This window comes from Aptenodytes patagonicus, chromosome 7 (genome assembly GCF_965638725.1).
Source record: "Aptenodytes patagonicus chromosome 7, bAptPat1.pri.cur, whole genome shotgun sequence".
Classification (NCBI taxonomy): Eukaryota; Metazoa; Chordata; class Aves; order Sphenisciformes; family Spheniscidae; genus Aptenodytes; species Aptenodytes patagonicus.
The window spans coordinates 6,587,743-6,610,550 of record NC_134955.1 but is presented as its reverse complement, the minus strand read 5'-3'; the positions used below and the strand labels follow the sequence as shown (position 1 = coordinate 6,610,550).

At 35.5% G+C, this 22,808-nt stretch overlaps 1 protein-coding gene across 4 annotated transcripts in view; it reads right to left on the bottom strand.

Moving 5' to 3' along the window:
- ANO3 (anoctamin 3) overlaps positions 1-22,808 on the bottom strand; it is a 223,808-nt gene that overhangs the window by 81,109 nt on the left and 119,891 nt on the right. For all 4 annotated transcript variants that reach the window (XM_076343847.1, XM_076343848.1, XM_076343849.1 and 1 more), the window contains exons 2-4: positions 19,508-19,720; positions 18,451-18,522; positions 4,997-5,133 (exon numbers count right to left, since the gene is read on the bottom strand). In XM_076343847.1, the coding sequence (XP_076199962.1) occupies positions 4,997-5,133; positions 18,451-18,522; positions 19,508-19,720 (422 nt within the window). The remainder of the gene's footprint in view (positions 1-4,996; positions 5,134-18,450; positions 18,523-19,507; positions 19,721-22,808) is intronic.

Genomic DNA, 22,808 nt, shown 5'->3' with positions numbered 1-22,808 from the left:
ACTTAATTCCAAAAATATAGATTGATTGATTTTAAGCGTATATTGTTTTGTTTTTTTTTTCTTTTGCAAATAATCATGAGTGTAACAACTTAGGAAAGAAAACTGGGGACGTATTTGCATATGCAAAGATATCCAAACTATCTTGGGCATCAGAGACAACACAGCCTGGTTAACACAACAGGCTGCCGTAATTATCCATGGTAATGTATTTCTGTGTATACTACACTGCACTGTGCAGAACCTAGCTGTTTTCTGAACAGAGAGGAAAGCTTCCAGAAATATCTGACCTTCCTAATAAAACTGCAGTTTAACTTTTTAGGAGTAAACTAAAGAATTAGTAATTATTTTAGCTTCTTCACAGAGGACTTTTTTTTTTTTTTTTCATTTTCGTTCTATTCAGACTTACAGAGTTAGCATGAAAAATACATTTGTATATAATAAGAAAAATACATTTTGCTTCAGGAAAGGAGTAGGTTTAGGTGATCTCACGCAAAATTTTGAAAGGAAGCCTGTTTGGTGTTACTGTATGAGGAAGCAGCAATGGAGGATGTTTGGAGACAGGAGGAGGCCTTCCATTTTTAATACTTAACCACTTCTATTTGCTCTTTAAGTCTAGTAGGGAGGCCTTAATAAGAAGCATACTGACATAACCACTGAAAATTTTTCTTTACATGTTTATTTTTTAAAACTTTCATCTTTATGATAAAATAAATTACTACTTTCCCTGCATTTCCTGAAATATTTTCTGAGTTGTGGTTTTTTTTTTTCCCTTTTTAAACAAAACCTCACAGCAGATGAGAGCCACGCACTAGACGCATAAACATGTAGTTAACTTTTGTTGCACTTTACCATGTCATTCTATTCTGGGATAATGATTTTATCTGTTATCATTCCTTTTAAACTTTATTTACTTTTGTGTTTAATATTAGACTGCATTTGTGGACTACTCCTTATCTATTGGGCTCCCTTTGCTATTCTCCTTTCCAGTACACTGTTGTCAGCTGACAACATCTTGTTCTTATTTATACACCAAAACATTTTTATTTTGCCAAACCTTCTCTTTCAGCACGCATGCCTGACTTCCACTGAACACAGGAGCAGGATTATGAGTGAAATAACATATGTGAAACTAGTGATAAATTGACAGGATTAGAATATATAGCACAAATCTGCGCAACTCCGAAAGTCACGGACTTAAACAGGAAAAAATGAAAACAGAAAATAAGTCCTGCAAAAGCATGGAAAATAAAATATTAAGATTGAAGAACATTTTTATTCTGCACATACTACATTTAATTTATTCCATTTTCCAAACCACCAACATGAAATTCTGTAAGCAAAATATTTGCTTTGCGGGAGAGAGAAGAATAGATTACGTTCAAAAACACAAAGAATCCAACAAAATGCCTAAACAATGTATTTCAGGTTTTCACGGGTAGATTTATCCTTTAAGAATCACTCTAATAATCTACACTGAACATACTGAGTTTTGCTCAACTTATAATGAATTTTCAGCAGTGTGTCCAGCTGATTAGGTACAATACTCCCTATGTTTTGGCCAATTGCTTATTTAAGATCTTATTTAAAATTCCTTAGAAGTTATGTAACACTTCCGGAGACTGAAAGAGAAATCGTTTCAGATCCTATCCAACACAAAGCTAGTCTGGACATGCAGTATTATACTGGATATCAGTGGATACCGGAAAAAGACAGTAAACTAGGCTACTGTATAGGCAGCATTTCTTTATAGTTCCTGAACCCATGGTGAAAATACGTGAACGTTGTTCTAAAAAAATCCTTTCTTTACCTTGCCAGATAGCAAAATACTACCTAGATAAAAAATTCATCTGATAAGAAGTTCACCAGATCAAAGAGAGCAACATTAACGTAGTGAATGAAAGGAAATGGAAGTGTAATTTCTCAAATATTCCTATCTTGCCACTATACACATGATAGTAATGGCATAGAAAAGAATTCACTGCTACTGACTTCGCTGCTTCGCTGGACAAATGTTGCCTTCCATTCAAGTGATAAAGTCTGTTTAGCCTGCTTTCCTTTCTTAGTGAAACTAGAACATTCCAAATATCAACTTTCCAGTCAGGGACCTTCTCATTTCCTACATTTCCCTTGCAATAGCAGATAATACTCATTCAATGCTTTGCTCAGCAGCCACTTGTTGGCATCATTCCTCTGCATGAGATCCCTTAGCAGAATCACATACAAGAAGTCATACTTTCTACACAATCTCAACAGCAGTTGGTGATGAAAAGACGGCGGAGATGGATAATAAAGACAGCTTTTTAATGGGTCTGAACAACTCACAATTTTTCAATACGAGATCTGTGGATTCTGAAATGATACCAACCTACACTAAAGGAGATTATGAGTTATAAATCATAATCAAGGAAACGAAAAAAGTAGATGACTAACAACATGAATGTTGGCATCCAGATGCTATATCAAAATTATCTGACGTTTCTAAAGCTTTAAAACTGCAGCAATACAAATCAGATTTATGTAAGGTGCCACATCACGTATGTGATCTGAAACACTGAACAATTCCTGAAAAAAGTGTGTATCGGCTTTCATCATGTAAGCAAGACAAGTTCATTATTGCTGAGGTATTCAAGTAGCTCATCATTGAGACAGAAAATAGTACCAAGCATTAATTGCAAATAACTTTTTTAGCAAATTTTCCCTGAGTCTCTCAGGTGTAAAACAACCCTTCTAAAACAAGCATAAATTAGAATCATTAACAAGCAGAGAAGAGTAAGCTTTTATCCTTGTACGCTTTGTCAATGCAGTGTTTCTCATTTTCATTCTCTGGTCAGACTGAGGAGACTTTTTTAATCATGATAGATCAGTTTATTTTCCAAATATATGAGAGTACTTACCAGCTGTAAAGCTGTAGAGCCGTCTTTTGTGCTTTTAACAGTCTCAAAAAGAATTAGAAGCCTCCTTTTGCTAGTTTCATATCCGTTTAGGGAAGAAGTTTCCCTTAGACATCTTCCACTAATTGCCACAAAGACTTGTACGATAATCCAAAGGCAAAATAGTAATCTTTTCTAATATAAGACTGATCTAAATCCCCTCTGCCTTTTTGCTGTGGAGGCAGGCAAACAGTAAACAGGAGGAGAATCCTGCTTGGTTGCCTCATTTGCAAAAACAGTACAAAAGCAGAAGGAAGTTTCCAAAGTGATTGCTGTGATAAAAGGAGTTGTCAAGGCTAAAAGCCAGATGTGGCTTCAGAAGACTGTTTTTAAACTCTGAAGCACTTTGTTCAGTAGGTCAGGACATACGAAGATTAAGACATAAAAAGTGCATTTTTGTTTAAACTTAATACAAATACAAGGATCCTCTTTAAACTTTGAAAGAAAGTTAGCTTACTGGCTGCCTATAAACTTCGTATCTGTCCTGAATGCAGGGCTTAGAGAAAACACAGCTAGTGGTCATTTTGTATTTTACATGAAAATAAGAAAAATATTTTGCTTTAGCACAATGAAATGCCTGTTACTAGATAGACATTATCTGTTACTACATTTTTTTTGGTAGCAGCCTTACATCTTCTTAAAAATATTTAGTTCTCTATAACACAGTCTAAATTCTTCAGATTCTGCATTATTTTTTCTGCCTTTTAGGCCACATTTAACATAAAAGACTTGTTACCTTTGTCTACCTAATTGGCAAAATCAAACAAGAACATCCATTATTATTTGTCTTAATTCAGCTAGCCTTGCAGAAAGAGACAAAAAAAATGCGTGAACAGAAAAAGTTCTCATTTGCAATGGTTTAGATTAAAATATAACCCTTCTCTGTCATTACCAAAGTTTCATTTTCATGTCAGAGATTTCTGATCTGTAAATACAATTACCTGTAAACCTATCTAAAAGTCATCAGATAGCAATTATTATAAAAGCTTTTTTCTAAAAGCATCCCATGAAATGAAGTCTCGGAGATCACATCAACCTGCTACCTGTGTTCCAGAATCCTGTAGTAACGATGACCAGTGTGATTGAGAGAACAAGCTTTACAACAGTTACGCGACTCTTGTGAAACATGCATTCAATCCTGAAATCACAAAGTTATGATTATAGAACCTTAAAGCAATTTAAGCATTTCTAGATTTGTGGCACGGGATTATTCATGCCAAAATACCAAAATCAGAGAATTGCTGGTAAAAACTGTTCTGCAGAATACACTACTTCTAGTTCTTGAAGATTCAGAACTTCTTGAGGCTAGGTCATTTGTCATACATTTTAAAGCAATTATGCTAACAGAAGGGAGAATTAAGGGTGTCCCAGTCCAGAGCGAGAACAAAAAAAAAAAATACACGTTTTGAACTAAAAATCAGTCATGACTCTTTGGCATGTAGTGGATGAACTGTTGTAGAAAATGCATTGTGATGAATCCTGTGATTAGGTAATTACTAAGCAAGATAACATGTCAGTTTTACCTGGTGAGATGGCTTTTCCAGTGCTTTAGTTCAGGTTCCTGAAAAAACTCCTACACTCTCCTATACATAAATGAATTTCATCTTTCATTCAATGTGTCTAGCTATCATTTGGATTTTGCTTAGGAGAAACCTACACTTTAGATCACTCTTGACTGATCATTTGCTACATGAACTTAGTTGTCCCAAACTCCCTAATTCCTTGAGGATCCCCAGCTGACATGAATTTCACTCCATGCTGGGAATCCTATGTCCTAAATTCTGTGCAATATAAATTTTTTGAAAGAAGGCTACTGCTTCCTAGATGAGTCGATAAGAATCATGAGAATCCTTGATTCTATATAATTTTGGCCACTTTTGGTACAGAGAATTCCATTCATTGATTCTGTAGGTCAAACTATAATATGGGAGCCACCTAAATTTCTTACCATGAGATGCCTATTTATTTAAGCTGCAACTTATCTAATCCCTGAAAAATTGTATTTTAAAAATATTTAAGCACATTCTGACAATTGATACAATTTAATAAAGTTTTGTGTCCATTACCTTTAAAGATGATTTAGTCCGAGGTTCTGTTTTCTGTCTGGTAAGCTTGTTTTGAATAAGCAATGACTGATCTGTACGAGCATCATAATTTCCATGTTCTGAATCATCTGTGTACGTGTCTTTGTCCTTTCCTATGTCTGAAGGAAAAACAGAAGAAAACAGTGGGCTCATTTTAGATTGTAGTGGAGATAAACTAACAGTATTGTTACAGCCACAGCTGAATATTCCTTTTAAGTACTCACTTTTCAGTAACTTATAATCTATCCTTCCCTGCAAAAGTTTTTTACTTGAAATGTTATCATGTTTCTCTTAAACTAGAATTGAGTTCTATTTTTAGTAGAAGGCCTATAGAAACTTTTTTCTATTACTATTCAAATCAAAAAAGCCCACAACATTCTTCACAGTAGTTTAAAAAATCCACAAAGCGATATAAAGCAAATATTCAAATGCTTTTGTGCTTGACTCACAATTGTCAAGACTGAAAACGTGTTATTCAATAGGCAAGTGCATCCTGGAGAACAGAGTAACATCTCATGTTTTAAATTTAAACAAGCAATCGAAATGCCTGATTCCCCCTACACACATGCTGCTCATCATTTGAAAATTTGCGTATTAAGGTATTGCAGTGACCACTTCAGAACACATTTTAAGAGGTGTACCTGATGGTGGTAGAAGATAGTTGTCACCATGAAGAAAGTGTTTTCGTTTTCATTGGATTTGTTTTTAACTGCTCAACAAAACTTTTTATAAAACTTAGTTCAGTATCCTGAACTGAGGACCTTCCTCGAAGTCCTCAGGTGACCTTCCTCAAAGCTTACTAAAATACACTCTCTCAGATTAAATTTCCTCCTGCATCATCACTGCAGGCAAGTTAGAAGGACTTAAGTCTGAGTCACTCCACATCCTCTATCAGAAGGGAGACTTTCTTCCAGACATTTAATTTCCTTGCATATTCTCCATCAAAAAATCATGACAATACTTACCATACATACCCAGCAGGAGTAAAATGAGGGGTAATGCCTGTACAACATTGGACCATGTAAGTTTTAATGAATGTTGGAAAATGGTTAATCTTGAAAAAAATATTTTAAAGATGAAAAAGATGGAATAATTATTCCCACACAATTATATCTTGGACAAATTGGAAATAGAAACATATTCAGACAAAAAAGTTACCCACAAATCCTGAGCCAAGTTCTCATCTCAGCTTTCACATCAACATGGGAAAAGTCAGGGGAACTGGGAACAGCATTTAGCCCAGTAATTCTAAACCCTAAATAGAAGCCAAGAAACAAGTCATGGTTGCTGTGGGAACCACAATCTTGAATTTCCTGAATTTTATATTCATAAAAGCTCATCTGCAACAACGAAGTATTCTTCATTAAGTTGTTCAGTTAAATTCTCCACAGTAAGTAATACAGAAAAAAAAAAACCCACAACTATCTCATGTAGCCTAGACATTTCTGAGATGGAATATTAAACTGGAACATTTACCAAGAGCTGGTTTTTCTGAAGTTTAGCTGCTTACATAATGATTACACAAAATGAGCCCTCGCTAATCTCTAATACTGACATTAACCTCAGTAAATCTGTGCAGGGATTTCTTAATGTATGAAATAGCCCATTTCAATTGTCAGGGCACCAAACTCAGACATTTTATTTATTTTAAACAATGTTTTAACCTAATATACAGGTTACTCTGTGTAATGTAGTGAATGTAGTAAAAAGACTGTGAAGAAGGTTTCAAGTAGTAGGTATACAGAGTAGGAAACAGGATACTTAAGCAACTTTGCAGATTTGACTCACGCCCAGATGTGATGAGCTCTTAAGCTTTACTAAAGATCAAGGTCTTGTAATAGAAGCCAGTAAAATGAAGAGACAGGCCTACGAAACCTAAACTTTTGCATCTAGATAGGCCATCTAAGCTGAAGGAAAGACTCTATTTACATTAAAAAGTCTGTTTTCATGAGGGAAGTTTTAGAGGATTAGACATTACGAGTACACCCAATACTAAAAAAAACACTTTTGCCAAAGAACATAATGTTTTATTTAAACAATTTAAAGTTATGAAATGAGTTTTCCCTTAGTGCTCAACATACTTTTACCTGCTAAACATTTTTATGTCTTCAAGGACATAGCTTTTAAATTGTAGCATGTATTTTCTGTAAAAATAAAAGATTACCTTCCATTTAGAGATACCTGCTATCTTGTCTGAAATGTAGTAAAAAAAAAAAAAGGTTTTAGCAACAAAAAAAACCATAAAGAAATTTAGAATTTAAAAGGTACATTTCTTATATAAAATTTAACAATACTTGCTATTTTACTTTTCAGCAGTTGATGACATTTTATGCACCTAAAGCACTATCCCACAAAGTAATGCTATTAATACAGTAAAAAGAGGAGGAATGAAGATTAAAACATAGCATTTAAATATTGCACTTGAATAAGCATTTGTTACACCTGTCTGAAAAAATGCGAGACTGAGACACGTAGCATACAATCCATATTTTAAAAGTATATTCAAAGTGTGCATTTTTCTTAACATTCATGTAGCTTTAGACATTAGTGTCAACAAAACACCTACAGTGTGCTTTGTAGATACTTTGAATAGACTAGTTGTCCCATTTACCTCTTCTGCAGCATACATTACAACAAAACCTTTAATACAAATAATTATACTCAAAGTTCAATGGATTGCATCATATTTCTATACCAGAACAGGTTAGAAAGAACAATTGCAATATGTGTGTGTGTTTTGGGAGGCTCATTTTGTTTCTGAAGTTGAACTTTTTGTAAATGTCTTTTGATTAGTTTTAAATTTTTTTAAAGAATAGAGAATGAAATTATGTTGGTTTTGAAAAAGATCTTGAGAAAAGATCACAGAAATGAAACTTTGCTACTAATAGCATTGACTATGTTTTTGTATTCTTCTATGACCAGGTGCTTTTTCTGTAATAAGGTATCCACCACTTTTATTAAAAGAGAAAGCTTCTCTTCTGTAATTTTCCCACCCACCAAGCCAAAATGACATTTCCCTAAAGATAAACTTACATGACCTAAATTAACTTGAGCTTGATCGTTCCTAGTGTCACCAATGCATACTACGATACAATACAAACACACAGTGACTTAACTCCTTAAGCCTTTCTTCAGTAACGGCAGTTTTTAAACTTCCATGATATTTTTATATGATGTTTGTCTATAAGGAACACTATTTTCTGCCATTCTTTCCTCCATAATCTCTATTATTTGTTTTTGCATTTTACCTGCCATTTGGGATTGCCACAAGCCAAACCAAGATAGCATCCCTGAATGTCGTGGCTGGAGTTGTACTGTTCAAGGATGTTTTTAATGTAACGCACCCCAAAAACAGTGACATGGACTAACAGTCTTTCTATTTGACTTGCATTGTAAGTATCCATCTTTAAATTCAAATACAGAGCCTTTATTTGGCTGCAGCTCCACAAAATGTCGTGAGAAAAGCGTGGCTGCCTCAAGCTCTTTCCCTCTGCACTGTGGGAAAGCTACTGTTTACTTCATTATTTTTTTTTTTTTTTATTTCCCATCATGCCTTCCCTGGCCTATGACAACTCATTTGGTTATTATTGTCGAGAACAACTGCCAGCTCTCCCTGCTCTTGTAGTTCTACGATGGGCTCTAATGCCAACCACCACGATTAGCCTGCTTGACTTTGGGAGAGGGAAGGTGTAGGCAAGAAACCACAGGAGATTAAAAAAACCCAAATCCAGTTCATATTGCTCTAGAAGCTCAGGCTTTTACACCAATTAACAGAAAGATGGCTCCTTAACAGACCTCAGATCACTGTTCACCTCCCCAAGCGTACATTCTCTTCTCTGCTGTTAATAAGTGCTGTCCCACCTGTGCTTTACCAAGCATATCTGAAAGACACGAACCAGGAGTCCCATTCCTATATGCCAGGGGACTTGCAAGTGATCATGACTTGTTTATTAAACGTGGTTTTGGTTTAGGTTTTTTTTTTTTTTATTTTATTTTTTCCTCTTTTCAGAGCTAAAAAAGATTGATCAGATTCTCAGCTGTGTAGGTCTAATCAGTAAAATACTACTCTACAATGGCCAATGATCAATGTTTGTATGCTGAAATATATCAGCTGAGCAGATATAGTATATTTAGCTTTCAGTTAATCTACAGTGCAGGTATTAATTCAGTAAGGTACTAGAGTGAATAGAAATTTCCAGAAATGCCTAAAAAACCTTTAGTCAATGTAAAAATATGGCAAAGTTAGCAAAGACTGTAATAATCGTTTATGAAACAATTTTCCATTTCTCCTTTACTGCAGGATGAAATAAAAAAAAAAAAACAAAACATAAAATTATTTCTGCCCTGCTGGGGAGACTCTTGGCTAAAAGCAGCTCTCCTACATTAATGTTAAAGTAAATGGCAGATCTAGAGTTATATGAAAAACTTCGAAATTCTGTAAAACCTTAAGAGATGTAAAGAAAAGAGGAAAAAGAGGAAAAAGAGGCGGGGGGGGAAGCATGATTGGTGTGAAAAAGAAAAATATCTCCTGCAGTGGGAGGACTGCAAATGGGAGGATGGGACTGGTGTATGCTCATGTCCATGTCCTCAAAGCGACAAGGACATCTAAAGGACATCTGCCTTCATTCCTAATCCCTCTTTTTTTTGTTTTTGAGTTCCTGGTAGGATTAATTTTTTTCCCAGGGCTGTTCAGGTAAAATATTATTGCTAATGCAAACAGAATGTGCATGACCCTTTACATGACCTCTTTATATGAGTTTTCAGAGTACCTAGTAAAAGGAGGAGAAATATTTAAATATTAATCCTACAAAATCTTACATTTAAAAGACTATGTGCTTGCAGAACTGAGTAAACAATTATACAAAGTAACTATAATGCATTTTTGAGCAATTAGTATAGCCAATAACAATATCTTGCTGATGTATTTCACTTATTCAACTACATTAATTAAAACTTGTGTAGTAGTGAAGAGCATTTTGAACTGTTGTCACAGAAAAAGTTTTATTTTAAAAAATCATTAAGATTATATATACAATTTGCAAGCCCCAAGTGACCTGTTACAGAAAGGAAAATTAATATGCTATTATGACTTCAAGTCAGGAAAAGGAAGGTTTCTGTATTAAACTGTTTAGCTTTCCCTAACACTGCAAAAATAAGGCTGAATTTTAAATAAAGATGAGGATATTAAATCAGAGAAAAGGGTGACAGCTTGTAATTCTAGAGGCAGAGACCAAATCATATTTCAATGAAGTCAATGGGCATTTCGCTATTTAATTCAGTAAGTCATAGAATCATAGAATAGTTTGGGTTGGAAGGGACCTCTAAAGGTCATCTAGTCCAACCCCCCTGCCGTGGGCAGGGACATCTTCAACTAGAGCAGGTTGTTCAGAGCCCCGTCCAACCTGACCTGGAATGTTTCCAGGGATGGGGCATCCACCACCTCTCGGGGCAACCTGGGCCAGTGCTTCACCACCCTCAGCATAAAAAATTTCTTCTTTATATCTAGTCTAAATCTACCCCCCTTTAGTTTAAAGCCATTCCCCCTTGTCCTGTCACAACAGGCCCTGCTAAAAAGTCTGCCGCCATCTTTTTTAGAAGCCCCCTTTAAGTACTGATAGGCTGCAATAAGGTCTCCCCAAAGCCTTCTCTTCTCTAGCCTGAATACAGGCTGGGGGATGAAGGGATGGAGAGCAGCCCTGCCGAGAAGGACTTGGCGGGTACTGGTGGATGAAAAGCTGGACATGAGCCAGCAATGTGCGCTGGCAGCCCAGAAGGCCAACAATATCCTGGGCTGCATCCAAAGCAGCGTGGCCAGCAGGTCGAGGGAGGCGATTCTGCCCCTCTACTCTGCTCTGGTGAGACCCCACCTGGAGTACTGCGTCCAGCTCTGGACTTCTCTTTAATTAGGTACATACTTAAATTTAATTAGGTATATACTTATAATTGTTAGCATACCTGAACATATAACTAAGTAATGTGTACTGTCAGCTTAGATACACACTCAAGTATAAAGTGATTTAAAAAAGATTCAAGCATTAATCAAGCAGATAACAGATCTCTTCATCCTAGTAGTTGCTTTGTTTTGCTATTTTGCTATCTCATAATACAGAGCCATGATGAGTAACTTCAGTCTTCATACATCACAAAAACCTATCTACACTTCCTGACATACAGTTTTGCTATGCTTGATGCATGACAGTAAGATTTGCTCTAAGGGCACTTATAGGATAAAATGTTGGAAAGCCTTTCATTTCTGGGAGTCTTTTACCTAACAATGCAGAAGCATTTAGTTTAGAAACTGATTTCTAGGTCCACACTTTGCAGCTTCACTTTTGGGCCTTCTTAGCTGCTTGGCTACCTTTCTTTCTATCATATTTTTCTGAAGGGCCAAGAGTGCATTTTAATTTTATGACAATTACAGTATAAAAAGCACTTGTCCTGATTTCTCTGTAACATGCAATCCACTAATACATTTTAGATAACTGTAGTGTTGGATAGCAAATGTTCTTCAACTGAAATGTGGCATAATTATGGAAAGGAAAATTAATATATAAAAATTATTCCTGAATAGTTTCTGTTTCACAGGCTTTGATATGATTCTTGACTCAATCCTTCGAGCCTTTACACATTCAGGGACAGGCCTTGTAAAGCTTTAGTAAGAATGAGATTATTGGTCAAGAAATTAATCCCCTTTTGTCCTAATTTTAGTGCTAGAAACAACAAATAACCTGGAGAAGGATATCACTAGACACCTGGATAAGTGGCATTGTGATGGATTTAGGTCTTCTTATTTTATTCTGCTGCGTACCCGTAATGCTATATTGTATTCGTAACACAGGTTTTTCAGCTACCTGTGTATGTGTATTTATATATCAAACACTACCATAACAGACAAGCGCAGGCTTTTTTTAATGTACAATTTCTCATGAGTTTTCAGACAGTGGTAACCATTACACAGAGTATTTCTCATTTTTAAATAGGGAGTCAGGCAGGTATTATTGCTGTTTGGAGGAGTTAAGATGGTGTACAGAATTGGTACAGGCACATTAAATGCCTAAAGCACTTCAGTATTTTGAACCTCAGTATTAAGCTTTCCGAAGCCTAATCCTTATTATGCGTCAGCAAGCACTATGCTCATAACTGATCACACAGCTTCTTCATCCACGCTGCCAGCTCTCCAGGCATGAACCAGCTCTAACATGGGAGCTGGACAATTCCCTCAGACACCAGGTATAGGAAAAAACGTCTTAATGCAGCTTTTCAGCTGTCTCACAACACAGTCAGAATAGATGTGATGGCCCTTACCTATGCAGGCATTGCCTAAGGACCACAAGCCTCTGAAAAAATTATTCTAAAAGTCACAATGGAAACATCACGTTTCTGCTGAAGCAGAAACTGAACTCGGTTTTCTTGAGTCATATCCTCTGTGATCTTTCAGTTCCTCCTTTCATGTTAACATTGTATGTATTGCACAGGTTATTCTGTCCATTTTGGTTTATCGTAACATCACTTAATCAAAATTCACTTACAAGCACTTCTGTAATCAAGTACCGAAAAAAGTTTTTATCATGCAGTTCTTGTGATACTTCGTTGGATTGTTAATTTTGGTTCAGGTCTTCATTTCTCAGTTCACTACACTGCAGCATGGCACATAAATAAGGGAGGTTCTTACAGATAAGCTTTGTAGTAATTGGATTCAGGATACATTCAGAATACAAGGTAACCATTACAGAAAAATTACGAACTACCTCACTCATGATCAAGTTCCTATCTAGGAAGGATTTCATGTCATGCTAAGGAAGATAACTTACTATGCATAAATCCCTCATAATTAACCTAATTCTGAAAAAAAAAAAGAATTGAAAAAAGAATAAAAAGACTTGGTGCTGGTTTACTTGCTAATGAGTATTGGCTTTATTTGCCAAATAACTTAAAAATTAGATACTCATTATATCTAAATCCTGAATGCCAATTTCTATTGATTATATTATCCATTAGTCATTTTTTGCATCTTATTTGAAATGAAATATTTCAGCCTAACAGTGGAGGGCAGATCCCCTACCATTTCTGATGGTAGGATCTGCAGAAAGCTACTTATATGCTTATTTGCATTAGAATGAGCAAATTGGATTTTTAAGTTAACAAGCAGACTATCAGATTCACAAGTCTTTCTTCTAGTCTAATTGGACTTCCAATATGGCCTAACTCCTGAAAATCTTCATGCCTTAGCTATGTATGTGATAAACTGGATTTTTAAAGGCATTAACCTGTAGTATAATAAGAAATCCCTTTTGTAAATCTGGCTCACAGTGTTTGAAAGGGAACATAAAAAAAAAAGGAAGTCAAACCTGGCAACACTAATGATACTAATTTCAACAGAAAGGGACCTAGCAAATGGAAAAACAAGTCACCTATCAGTCCAAAGTATATGAGACTCCAGATAGGCTCTGGGATTTAGGCCGGCATTTTGAATGTGTTGTTGCTAAATTGTATCCGCAGCGTCTTCAGAAAGTTATTTAATTTTTCTTTTCAGTAACAGGCCTTAGTGATTTCAGTGGTAATCTGATGCTAGAGAAAACATGTCTTAAAAGAAAACAGAAAACAGAAAAATGCCACTGTCCTTCTATTCCTTTTGCTAAAGCAAAGGACAATTTGAGAAAAGATCAGACTATTCAGTGGAATATTATTTCCTGGTTTTGTGAGCCTTTGCACCTTGCACAGTTCTTTTTCACCTGTACCATGCATTAGATGAGAGCGTTTATCTCAGTTACGTCAAGAAAAAAAATGATTCTTCTTAGAAAAAGGGAATTATTACTGAAATAAAGTAAAACAAATTCTCCTGCAAATCATGTAAATTCCCTTCAGCTTAACTCAAGAGTACTTTTCAGTTCAACAATAAAGAACTGCTAACTTCTCTTAAATTCAGTCAATTGATTTCTAAAGCACACTCAAAACTCCAAAATGGTATGCAGTAACCACCTCCTATAATTTTAAGAGATTACTGAAGATGATTTTTCAGCTGTTCACGGAGACAAAATTCTAGTGCAAATAACCTTAATCAAAATTGTTTACATTCAGATTTCTTTTAGAAAAGATGGCCAGCCAAATTTGTGATAGTTCAAAGATAAGGTTCATTCCCTTTCTGCATATGATGGCCTTTAAGGAAAAAGAAAAGTGTTATTTTAAAAATTTACCAATTACTGTTTCTTTATACATGCATGTGCACACAGGCATACCCCCACACCAGTGGAGCAGCTCCTGGGTTAAGTAATTCATTAGTTAACTTTAATGTGGCTGCAATTCTGTTATATTTCTAGAGCTTAAAAAAAAGTGCTAGAGGAAAACAAATTTTTATATGTGTGACTTTCTGTATGTAGTTACTATCTAGCTACTAGGAACTAATATTCCCCATTTATTTTTTCCAGCCCCAACTAAAGCCACAAGCTATTATTGGTAGCTGCAGTAAAGCCAGAAATTCAGTAATTGAAGTTAAAGCTATGTCATTTAAATCCAGCTGGCACAATCAAAGTAATTACTGAGCATGTCCTTCAGAAGAAAAACAAAGCACAGTAAAACCAGAATGGAATATAAATATACACTACATTTTTAAGCAAGTATCCACAAACAGAAGACTTTGGAAAAAAAAGTATAATGTTGAATTCCCTTTGAGAGAATGAATATCAAATGTCTGAGTATCACTGGCGTGACTTTCAAATGTATTAAAAAATGGATGACACTGGAATTATATTGTTAGAGCAATGAGTTCAGACTTCAACATCCAGGTTCTTGTGTAACACAATTACATGTATCTACAAATACAACACAAGTTTGGTTGTTTTTTTTTTTTTTACTTACTTCTTATAAGATCCCGACACTCAATTCTAAAAAAAGTATGAAAAAGATTTTTCCTGTTTTGCTAAATCTATGCCTTTTAGGTATTTGTGACCATTGCATCAACATGAGAGAGCAGTCCAGGTAAGTCCTGTATCACAGATATACTGTTCATGTTACCTAAAATACCACACTGAGACTTAGCCTGACTGTCTCTGTCATCTCACCGAAGCATCTCTCCTGTGTCTGGCATCAAAGGTTACATACCTAGGCAGTAAATACTTCTACTGCCTCTATAAAAGCTGCTCTGAAGTCTTCCCATTTCATACTAGAACAAAAACTTTAGGCATCTTTCAGGAAAAATTTCAAGTATTACCTCAAGACAGTCTGTAACTTAACGTCACGATGTTGGTCCTTCCCGTACAATTCAGTAACTGGAACCTCAGTCTTCCACTTCCCTGACACACAGCTTCAGCAGCAGGGTACTGGTTACTCTGCGGTTGTCTCCTCGACAGCGAGAAATCCTAGCCTCTTCTAACCTTGCTTAAATATTTCTGAAGAAATCTTGACCAATTGGAATGTTCTCACCAAAAAGCTTATTCATAAAATTCCTCCATGTGTGTGGTTATAGGATTTGACTGGCTACTTGCAGCTAAATGAGTTGACAAAAATGAACGTGTCTTGTTGTCGAGAATAAATTCACCGTAATTAGTTTTTCACTAACTACATCATATAGGTTAGCAGGCATATTGGTCTCTTGGAGAAGTTCTTAGGTAAAAAGGCATTTTCTGAACAGTCAAAAAGCAGGAATCTTTCACTCATTTGATGAGTAAAAAATCTTAAAAGAAGCTGCAGTGCAGCTGGAGGGATTAACATTCTTCGATGAACTGGGGACTCTGATCTTATTTTTATCTTTTGTGAACTCAAGTCACAGCAAGTGAGAAAGGTCACTTAAACCAGAACTTTATACTCTTCTGTAATGCAAACATATAGGAAAAGAACACACTTTTTCAAGGAAGTAGAGGCAATAACATGATTTTGCTCTTAACACCAAATTCTACAACCACGCTTTGAGAAATGCAAGGCGTAACATTTTACTTAATGTCCAGATCCAAGCAATAGGCGATTTCCACCTAGGTAAGATCCGAAAGCCCTGATCATAACCTTCACTGGGTGGGTATTTCCACGAAGCTTTGGCTAAGTACTGAGCATTCCAGCGCGTCTGAAACCTCATAGTTCATGTTACGTGTTACAAAGCTCAATGCCTGTTACTTTGCTTGTATTTACTGATTCCTCAAACTAAAACCATTACTTACCACCTAAAACTGACAGAGGAAAAAGAACATAAATCCATAATGTCCTTGATCCCGTTTGTCTGTGTAAGCAGTAACAAAGGTGTAATACATTATCTTCTTACTTTATAAATCCATCGACGTCACTAACCAAACAGATTTATGGCCTCATCTATAGTCAACTGAAATAAAAGAGAACCTTTCCACTGAAATCTTTTATCTGATTCCTGTTAATCCCCTTCTCACAAGAAGATAGTTTGTCTACAGACACAATTCTGGAAGAGGAGAAAGCCATTTGGCCTATTTTATGTACAATTCCATGATGCTGCCTAATTAAAAATTCACCACATTCACTTAATTCAGCATCCTTCCATGTTCTCAGGAGAGCAGTTTGAAAAGGTTCACTAAGAAGATGATACCCATTAATCAGCCTATTTTGCAAACTCCATCAAAGTGCCAGAGTACTGACTAAAGCATGCAACAGTGCTGCACCGTTTTCACCTATTTGGTGATCAATCAGCAATATTCCTTCCCCCCCCCCCCCCCCCCCTTTTTTTTTCTTTTTCCCCCAGATTCAGGAAAAAAATCAAAAATTTTAGTCTGGGAGACAAATTCTTACCCACATAAATCGATCCTCAAGCGCAAACAAACTGTATTTTGAAGGCTTACAGAAAGGCCATTTTTTTAAACGCACCTTTAACTGTCCCTGATTTCTCTTTGTGAACCTGATAATGCTGATTTTTATCTAAGGCAATTCTTACTACTGACTTCTGGGATTTATTCATAAATACTGTTTCCTTTCTTGCTTGTAGCTGAACATCCCAACCAATTACACTTCTGTAAATACAGAATAACTTCACAGATTTCAGTGATCTAATTTGGGATTGACTCAATTAACACAGGCAAATTAATGAATCAAGTTAGCAAAGGGCTACCATTTAAATATTTCTTCTGTCTCTTCAAAGAGCATAGCTGTAGTCAGAAGAGGAGAAACATCTACACCAAAGTTTAATACAATTTTGAGCTGATGAGACTCAATCTATCTTTTCCTCAATCACTGAGCCCTCCGTGTTTCTTTTCAGGTTAAAACTAGGTGATGTGAATGAAAAACAGCGCATCACTTACTATGAGAAAGAATTACTGCTGCCATACGTAAATATGCAATAATATCAGCATGTGTATGTGTAAGCAATTAGTAAAAAATAGAACAGGATATTAAAAAAAAAATTGAAGCAAATTATAACAGTAGAATCTTCTAGTACCCATGCTTGCCTACCCAATGAAACCAATTGCACTAAGAGAGTGCAGTAGCTTCAACTGGAACTTTACTGAGACACATGATTTTCTTATACAGTCTTCATGCCAAATTTTTGGTCTGTCATGATTTTGGAACATTTTGATTTTGTTTTGGAGGAAGTATCAATTTCACTCACATTTCCAGTAGCTACCTCTTTAGGAGACCTTGAAGAGCTTCTCATCTATCACGTATTTTGGGCATCAAGAAAAAGCAATGCTAAAACATGTGAGAGGTGAGCAGAAATAGCTTTCTGAAAGCAGATCTCTTTCCTTCAGCATGAAGATACGATTTCTAGTTTGATGCTACCTTGACTGTGAGCAAAAAGATCTTCCACAGTAGTTGTGCAAGGTGCAGCAATATCCGTGTGTACTTCAGATGGCTAATACACAGCCAGGGAATTTAAAAGTTAATTAATTTTGGAACTTGCAAATTACCGTATATACAGACTCATTTTGCAGTTGCAAGTATAGGATTATTCTAAGAATAACTCCTTTCCTACTTTCTTCGACTTAATTAAAGTATCAAAATGGCCTTAATGCAGGTACAAATATGCCCCAATTATAGATATTTTTCTGTGTCACTTTTTTTTTTGGCCAGATTGGAACACTTTTTATACATGAAGATCTAAAGCAAAAACAACAACATAACTGCAGCTGTGACAATACTGAATACCATGACTATACAGGAATAATAATAATTGAATAATAATTATTTCAAAGGAATTTCAAATACATGCTTCCAAGTGAGTATATTATGAAGGATTGTTATGGGAAAAGGTTACACTGAATGTATGAAAAAAATACTTCTCTGCCTTTAGTCCCTATTTACTGCTAGGCTACAAGGTGAGAAAGAAATCAGGAAATTTATGACAGCACATATTTTTTTAGCCACATTTAGTCTCCTCTTTCAAAAAACCTGGCAGTTCAGGGTAAGTATGGCCTTTCCACACTTAAATACTGCAAGTGTAATTGAAGAATCATTAATTTATTATTATTTCAGTTCAGACACAAACTTACCTAAAAATGGATCACTGTATTCTGTATTAGACAGCTTAAGCAAGTTGTTTTCCAAAGTCTCCATCACTTTAGCTGGAATAAATGCAATATTCGTATCAGCATTCACATGTATTTTGTAACTAAAAGATACACTCTGTAAAGCTGTCAGTGACTCAAATGAAAAACTTTAGGCTGAAATTTTGAAGAGCACTTTCCATTGGTGGAAAAAAGAACAAGATCACTTTAATGAAGACTTTCACTCTATTCCTGAGAGGAGTTTAACTCGGTGAAATAACTTACTATAGTAATAATTAATGCCTATCAACATTAAGGAAGGACTTATCAAAATTTAGTAGCAGAAACCAGCCAAGTTAATATATTCTATAAAGGGTCACACACAGTTGGCAATAGTGTATGGCAACAGTTGGCAACAGAAAACACACACAGTGATTGGGATCTCCAACTAGACTAGTCTCGCTGTTAAGGCATGTTTATCTGTTAAAATAAAAATCATAAAATAAAAGTAGTTCTTTTTTCCAACACAAGCTAAAATTCATAGGGATTTTCTGCCTTTTCTTTCATTCTCTCCATACCACTCTTCCCCGACTCTGCTATTCATGAATGAATGTATCTGCTCCTACATGTTCATACTTAAAGACATTTCTTGCCAAAAGCCTAATATTTATTTTTTCTCTCTCTCTCCTAGGACAGACTACAGAAACCTTCACGCTCTTCCCCAGCATATAGGGGCACTTTCTTGTCTTGTTTTCAGTGAGAAGAAAGTAATCTCGTAATTCAGAAAAGCAAAATAAAAATTAGTTTAAGCCTCACTTCAAACATTACAGAGATTCACTCAAGAACTCAGTACCATGGTTCTTCTAACTGTTTTGTGCAAAAACATCTCTCCAACAAACCGCAGATATCTAAACAAATCAACGCTTATCAGATGTCCCTATAATTTATTGAAAGATGCTAAAAAAATTATATCTAAGACACCACAGGATTTCAAATGATGTTGCCATACATCCCTTCCATTCCCAGTGTTGGAACAAGCTCCTGCAAGAGAAGAACCTCCTACCTCGTTCTGACACCACATCCACTGTAGCTGTAGATGTCCCTGCACTTAGAGGCTGAGGCCGGGGCTGTGGCTGCACACGATTTGGCTGCAGAAATGACGAATGCTTCCTCAGACTCTGAGGATGTGTTTGGCTCTGGGCTAGGCATGGCATAGATCTTCTAGAGGGTTTTAATGGGTGCTCTTTCACTGTCTCACTCTTGCTTGTATTCATACCTGAAAAAGCCAAAAGAAAAAGAACGTAAGCTCTGCCATATTAGGCAATGACAAAGAAAGACGGCTAATTATGAAAACTCAAGGTGATTCATCCACTTAATAAGCAACTCTCCAACTAAACAAAAATGTTTAAAATATTTAAAGTTCAAAGAAGAATACAGAGTTGGGAACAAAATCCACGAATTCTTCACCTACCCTTCCATCAACATCCCACAATTGGAATTTGCAATATTCTAAATCCGATGATTCTGTGGTACATATGCCATACAGTCATTCAGAAGCAAACGACAGCACCAAGTGGCATCCACATTATGATTGCTAAACAAAATTTTAATTGAATAAATTGAAATGAATAAAATCCTTCAAACAAGCAAACAAAAAAACCTGAATACAAACAAAAGATGTTCACAAGCGTCCTGAAGGATTCATGAACACCTTCTCCTTTAAAATGCAGCTGTTTGCGAGTTCTGATGAATCTATTAGCTACTTCTAGTTTTTCTTCTGGGACACATGCCAGTCTTGGGTTTTCATATGTGTTGCCTGGCTTTAGGTTCAGGTGCCTACATACAGACAGATGCACCAGTCAACTATGTGGTATCAGTGAAAAAGTTTGAAAAATCAGATTGTTAATTTAAGTGAAAAATATGATTAGGGGATCCCTCTTTTCAGTGCGTCATTTTAAAAATGATGCAAAACTCATTCCCTGTTCTGAGTTTCTCCCATCTGAACTCCACGGTTCCAAAATATATCTCACAAATTTTTTTATAAATAGCATGGTCTCTATTGTATCTCCTTGCTGGTGACAGAACAAACTTAATGTAATAATTGCTTATATTGCCCGTCCACAAACAAGAGATTGGCTACATTTCCTAAACTTACACTTACAGCATCAGACATTAACAACATTATCTGTCATTTGAACATATGGAACTTATTTTTAACTCTCCAAATCCTGAAACAAAGTTTCCCTTTATGTTAACTGTGATCCTCATTAACACTAAATTGTAATAATGTAGTAATAATTTCTAAAATTTCTACTTTTTCTAAAAAATCACAGGGAAACACTAAATAAATCCAAGTGCATTTGTCTAGGAAAGTACAATTGATGATGTAATAGTGACAAGAAATAAGGGGCAAAAAGAACTGATTTTCTGCCTCTTTTACTTGAAAGGCTCTTTGCCAGGATGCAACTCCAGAGTCCACTCCTGCCCAGTCTGCAGTTTGCAGTCCCCAGCCATGGTCCCAGTACAGAACTGTTTGGCAACGCACACCAAATAAAGCATTATCATCAACTTTGTTGACAACATCACTATTATCATTTAGGATTTAGAAAGTGCTACAATGTGCCATGAGAACGTATGCTTTCCTTTTTACCCCCAGCACTATGAAAGTGTTCTCGTTAATATTCTTTAATTATACTAAGCTACAAAAACGTAGGCCTGAAACAATTTAATGGCACTCAAATACACACACTCACTTAATACTAGGTATTTCATAAAAGAACAGGAATATAAGACGAGACCCCCATGTAAACCTGCAGAAAGTCATGAATATTGAAAACGTTACTGTGAAATGAATGAGTGATTAAAACAAGCAGATTTTGTTTTGTTACCATTCTACTATCCATCACTGCTGGATCAAAGGCTAATGAGAGGTAGTCTAGTATTCATTTTCCCCTATGTGAGTCAAGTTTCTTCCTTGGAAAACATCATCTTCATCACTGCATATAAAAGCACAATTATTTTGAGTATTCCCACTGTTCTCACATGGGCCTTCCAATGCAAAAACATAATAAGGCCATCAGATACACAGGTCTTCAGTCCCCGATTCCAATTAACAAATATTAATGCATCTAAGCTTGACCATAAATAACTTCACATTTTACTAAGATTAAAATTAGTATCAAGTCAGATTTTTCTGAGAAAAAAAGGATGGTTTTATTCCTCTGTTTAGCTGTTGCTGACCTTCCGACTCTGTTAACTGTTTCTTATTACTACACTAACACACAATACAACTTCTCTATTAATATATTGAAAAGGAACCCAAAACCATAAAACTGGCTATATGAATTTTTTTTTTTTCACTGAAATTCAAAACTGCGACCATGAAAAATTACTTAGTAGTTATAATACTGAATCTATTTTATGGCATTCTTGCTGAAATGTAGCATGAGATTTTTAAACGATTAGATCAGCTGACGTTGTGCTACACTGGTTAACAATAATTCAGTTTTCAAAGTAGTATGTTCTATTTCAGCGTATGCTATTTGTATGACTGGCTGTCTCTATTCTGAGTGTGATAATTATTTACAATCAAAAAATATGCAACTACTGTTCAAGATGATAATTTTATGAGTATTCATCCCATTTAACTCCCATTTTATACTTCTTCCCAGAATCTCAGGAATTTGTCAGACACCAAAATTTGAACCTGTCAATATTTGCAAAAACAGGGCCATATACAGCTATCATTATTGATAAACTTGCTCATTATTCCACTTTAGTAATCACAATTAGAGATATTTCTAAATGTTCGACAGATAGTAAATAAGTATTAAATACTTATTTGATAATGATTATAGAACGACAATATGAATTTACGACTGTGACTCTGCAATAAGTATGCCTTGTAGTGTATTCCAGTATTTGGCACAAAGGATGGCTTATAGTCACTATGAAAACTTAAAATAAATCTATTCCTGAAAGGCTCTTGTACACTATAAGGTGTGACTTTAGTTTAAAAAAAAAAAAAAAAAGCTAAAATACAGATGCTAAGGGCATTCCATTCTGTGAAATATTTACTTTCCTTTCAAAGCTACAAAATTAATTTCCCCTTCGCCATTATGGAATTATATTAATGCTCTTAATCCTTTTACCTATTGGGTAACCTTTGTGAAAAAAAACCCAACACATTTCAAAGTCAGTTAGAACAAAACAGTTGGGACAATGATTTGGAAAAAGCCCAATTCTTATAATTGTTTCTGAGATACAAGGAAATTAAGTAGCTTTCCTACATTTACATGGAAGAGAAACTCATTATTATACACCTTCTGACTCAGTCTAGGGCCTTGATGCACACCACCCTTGTA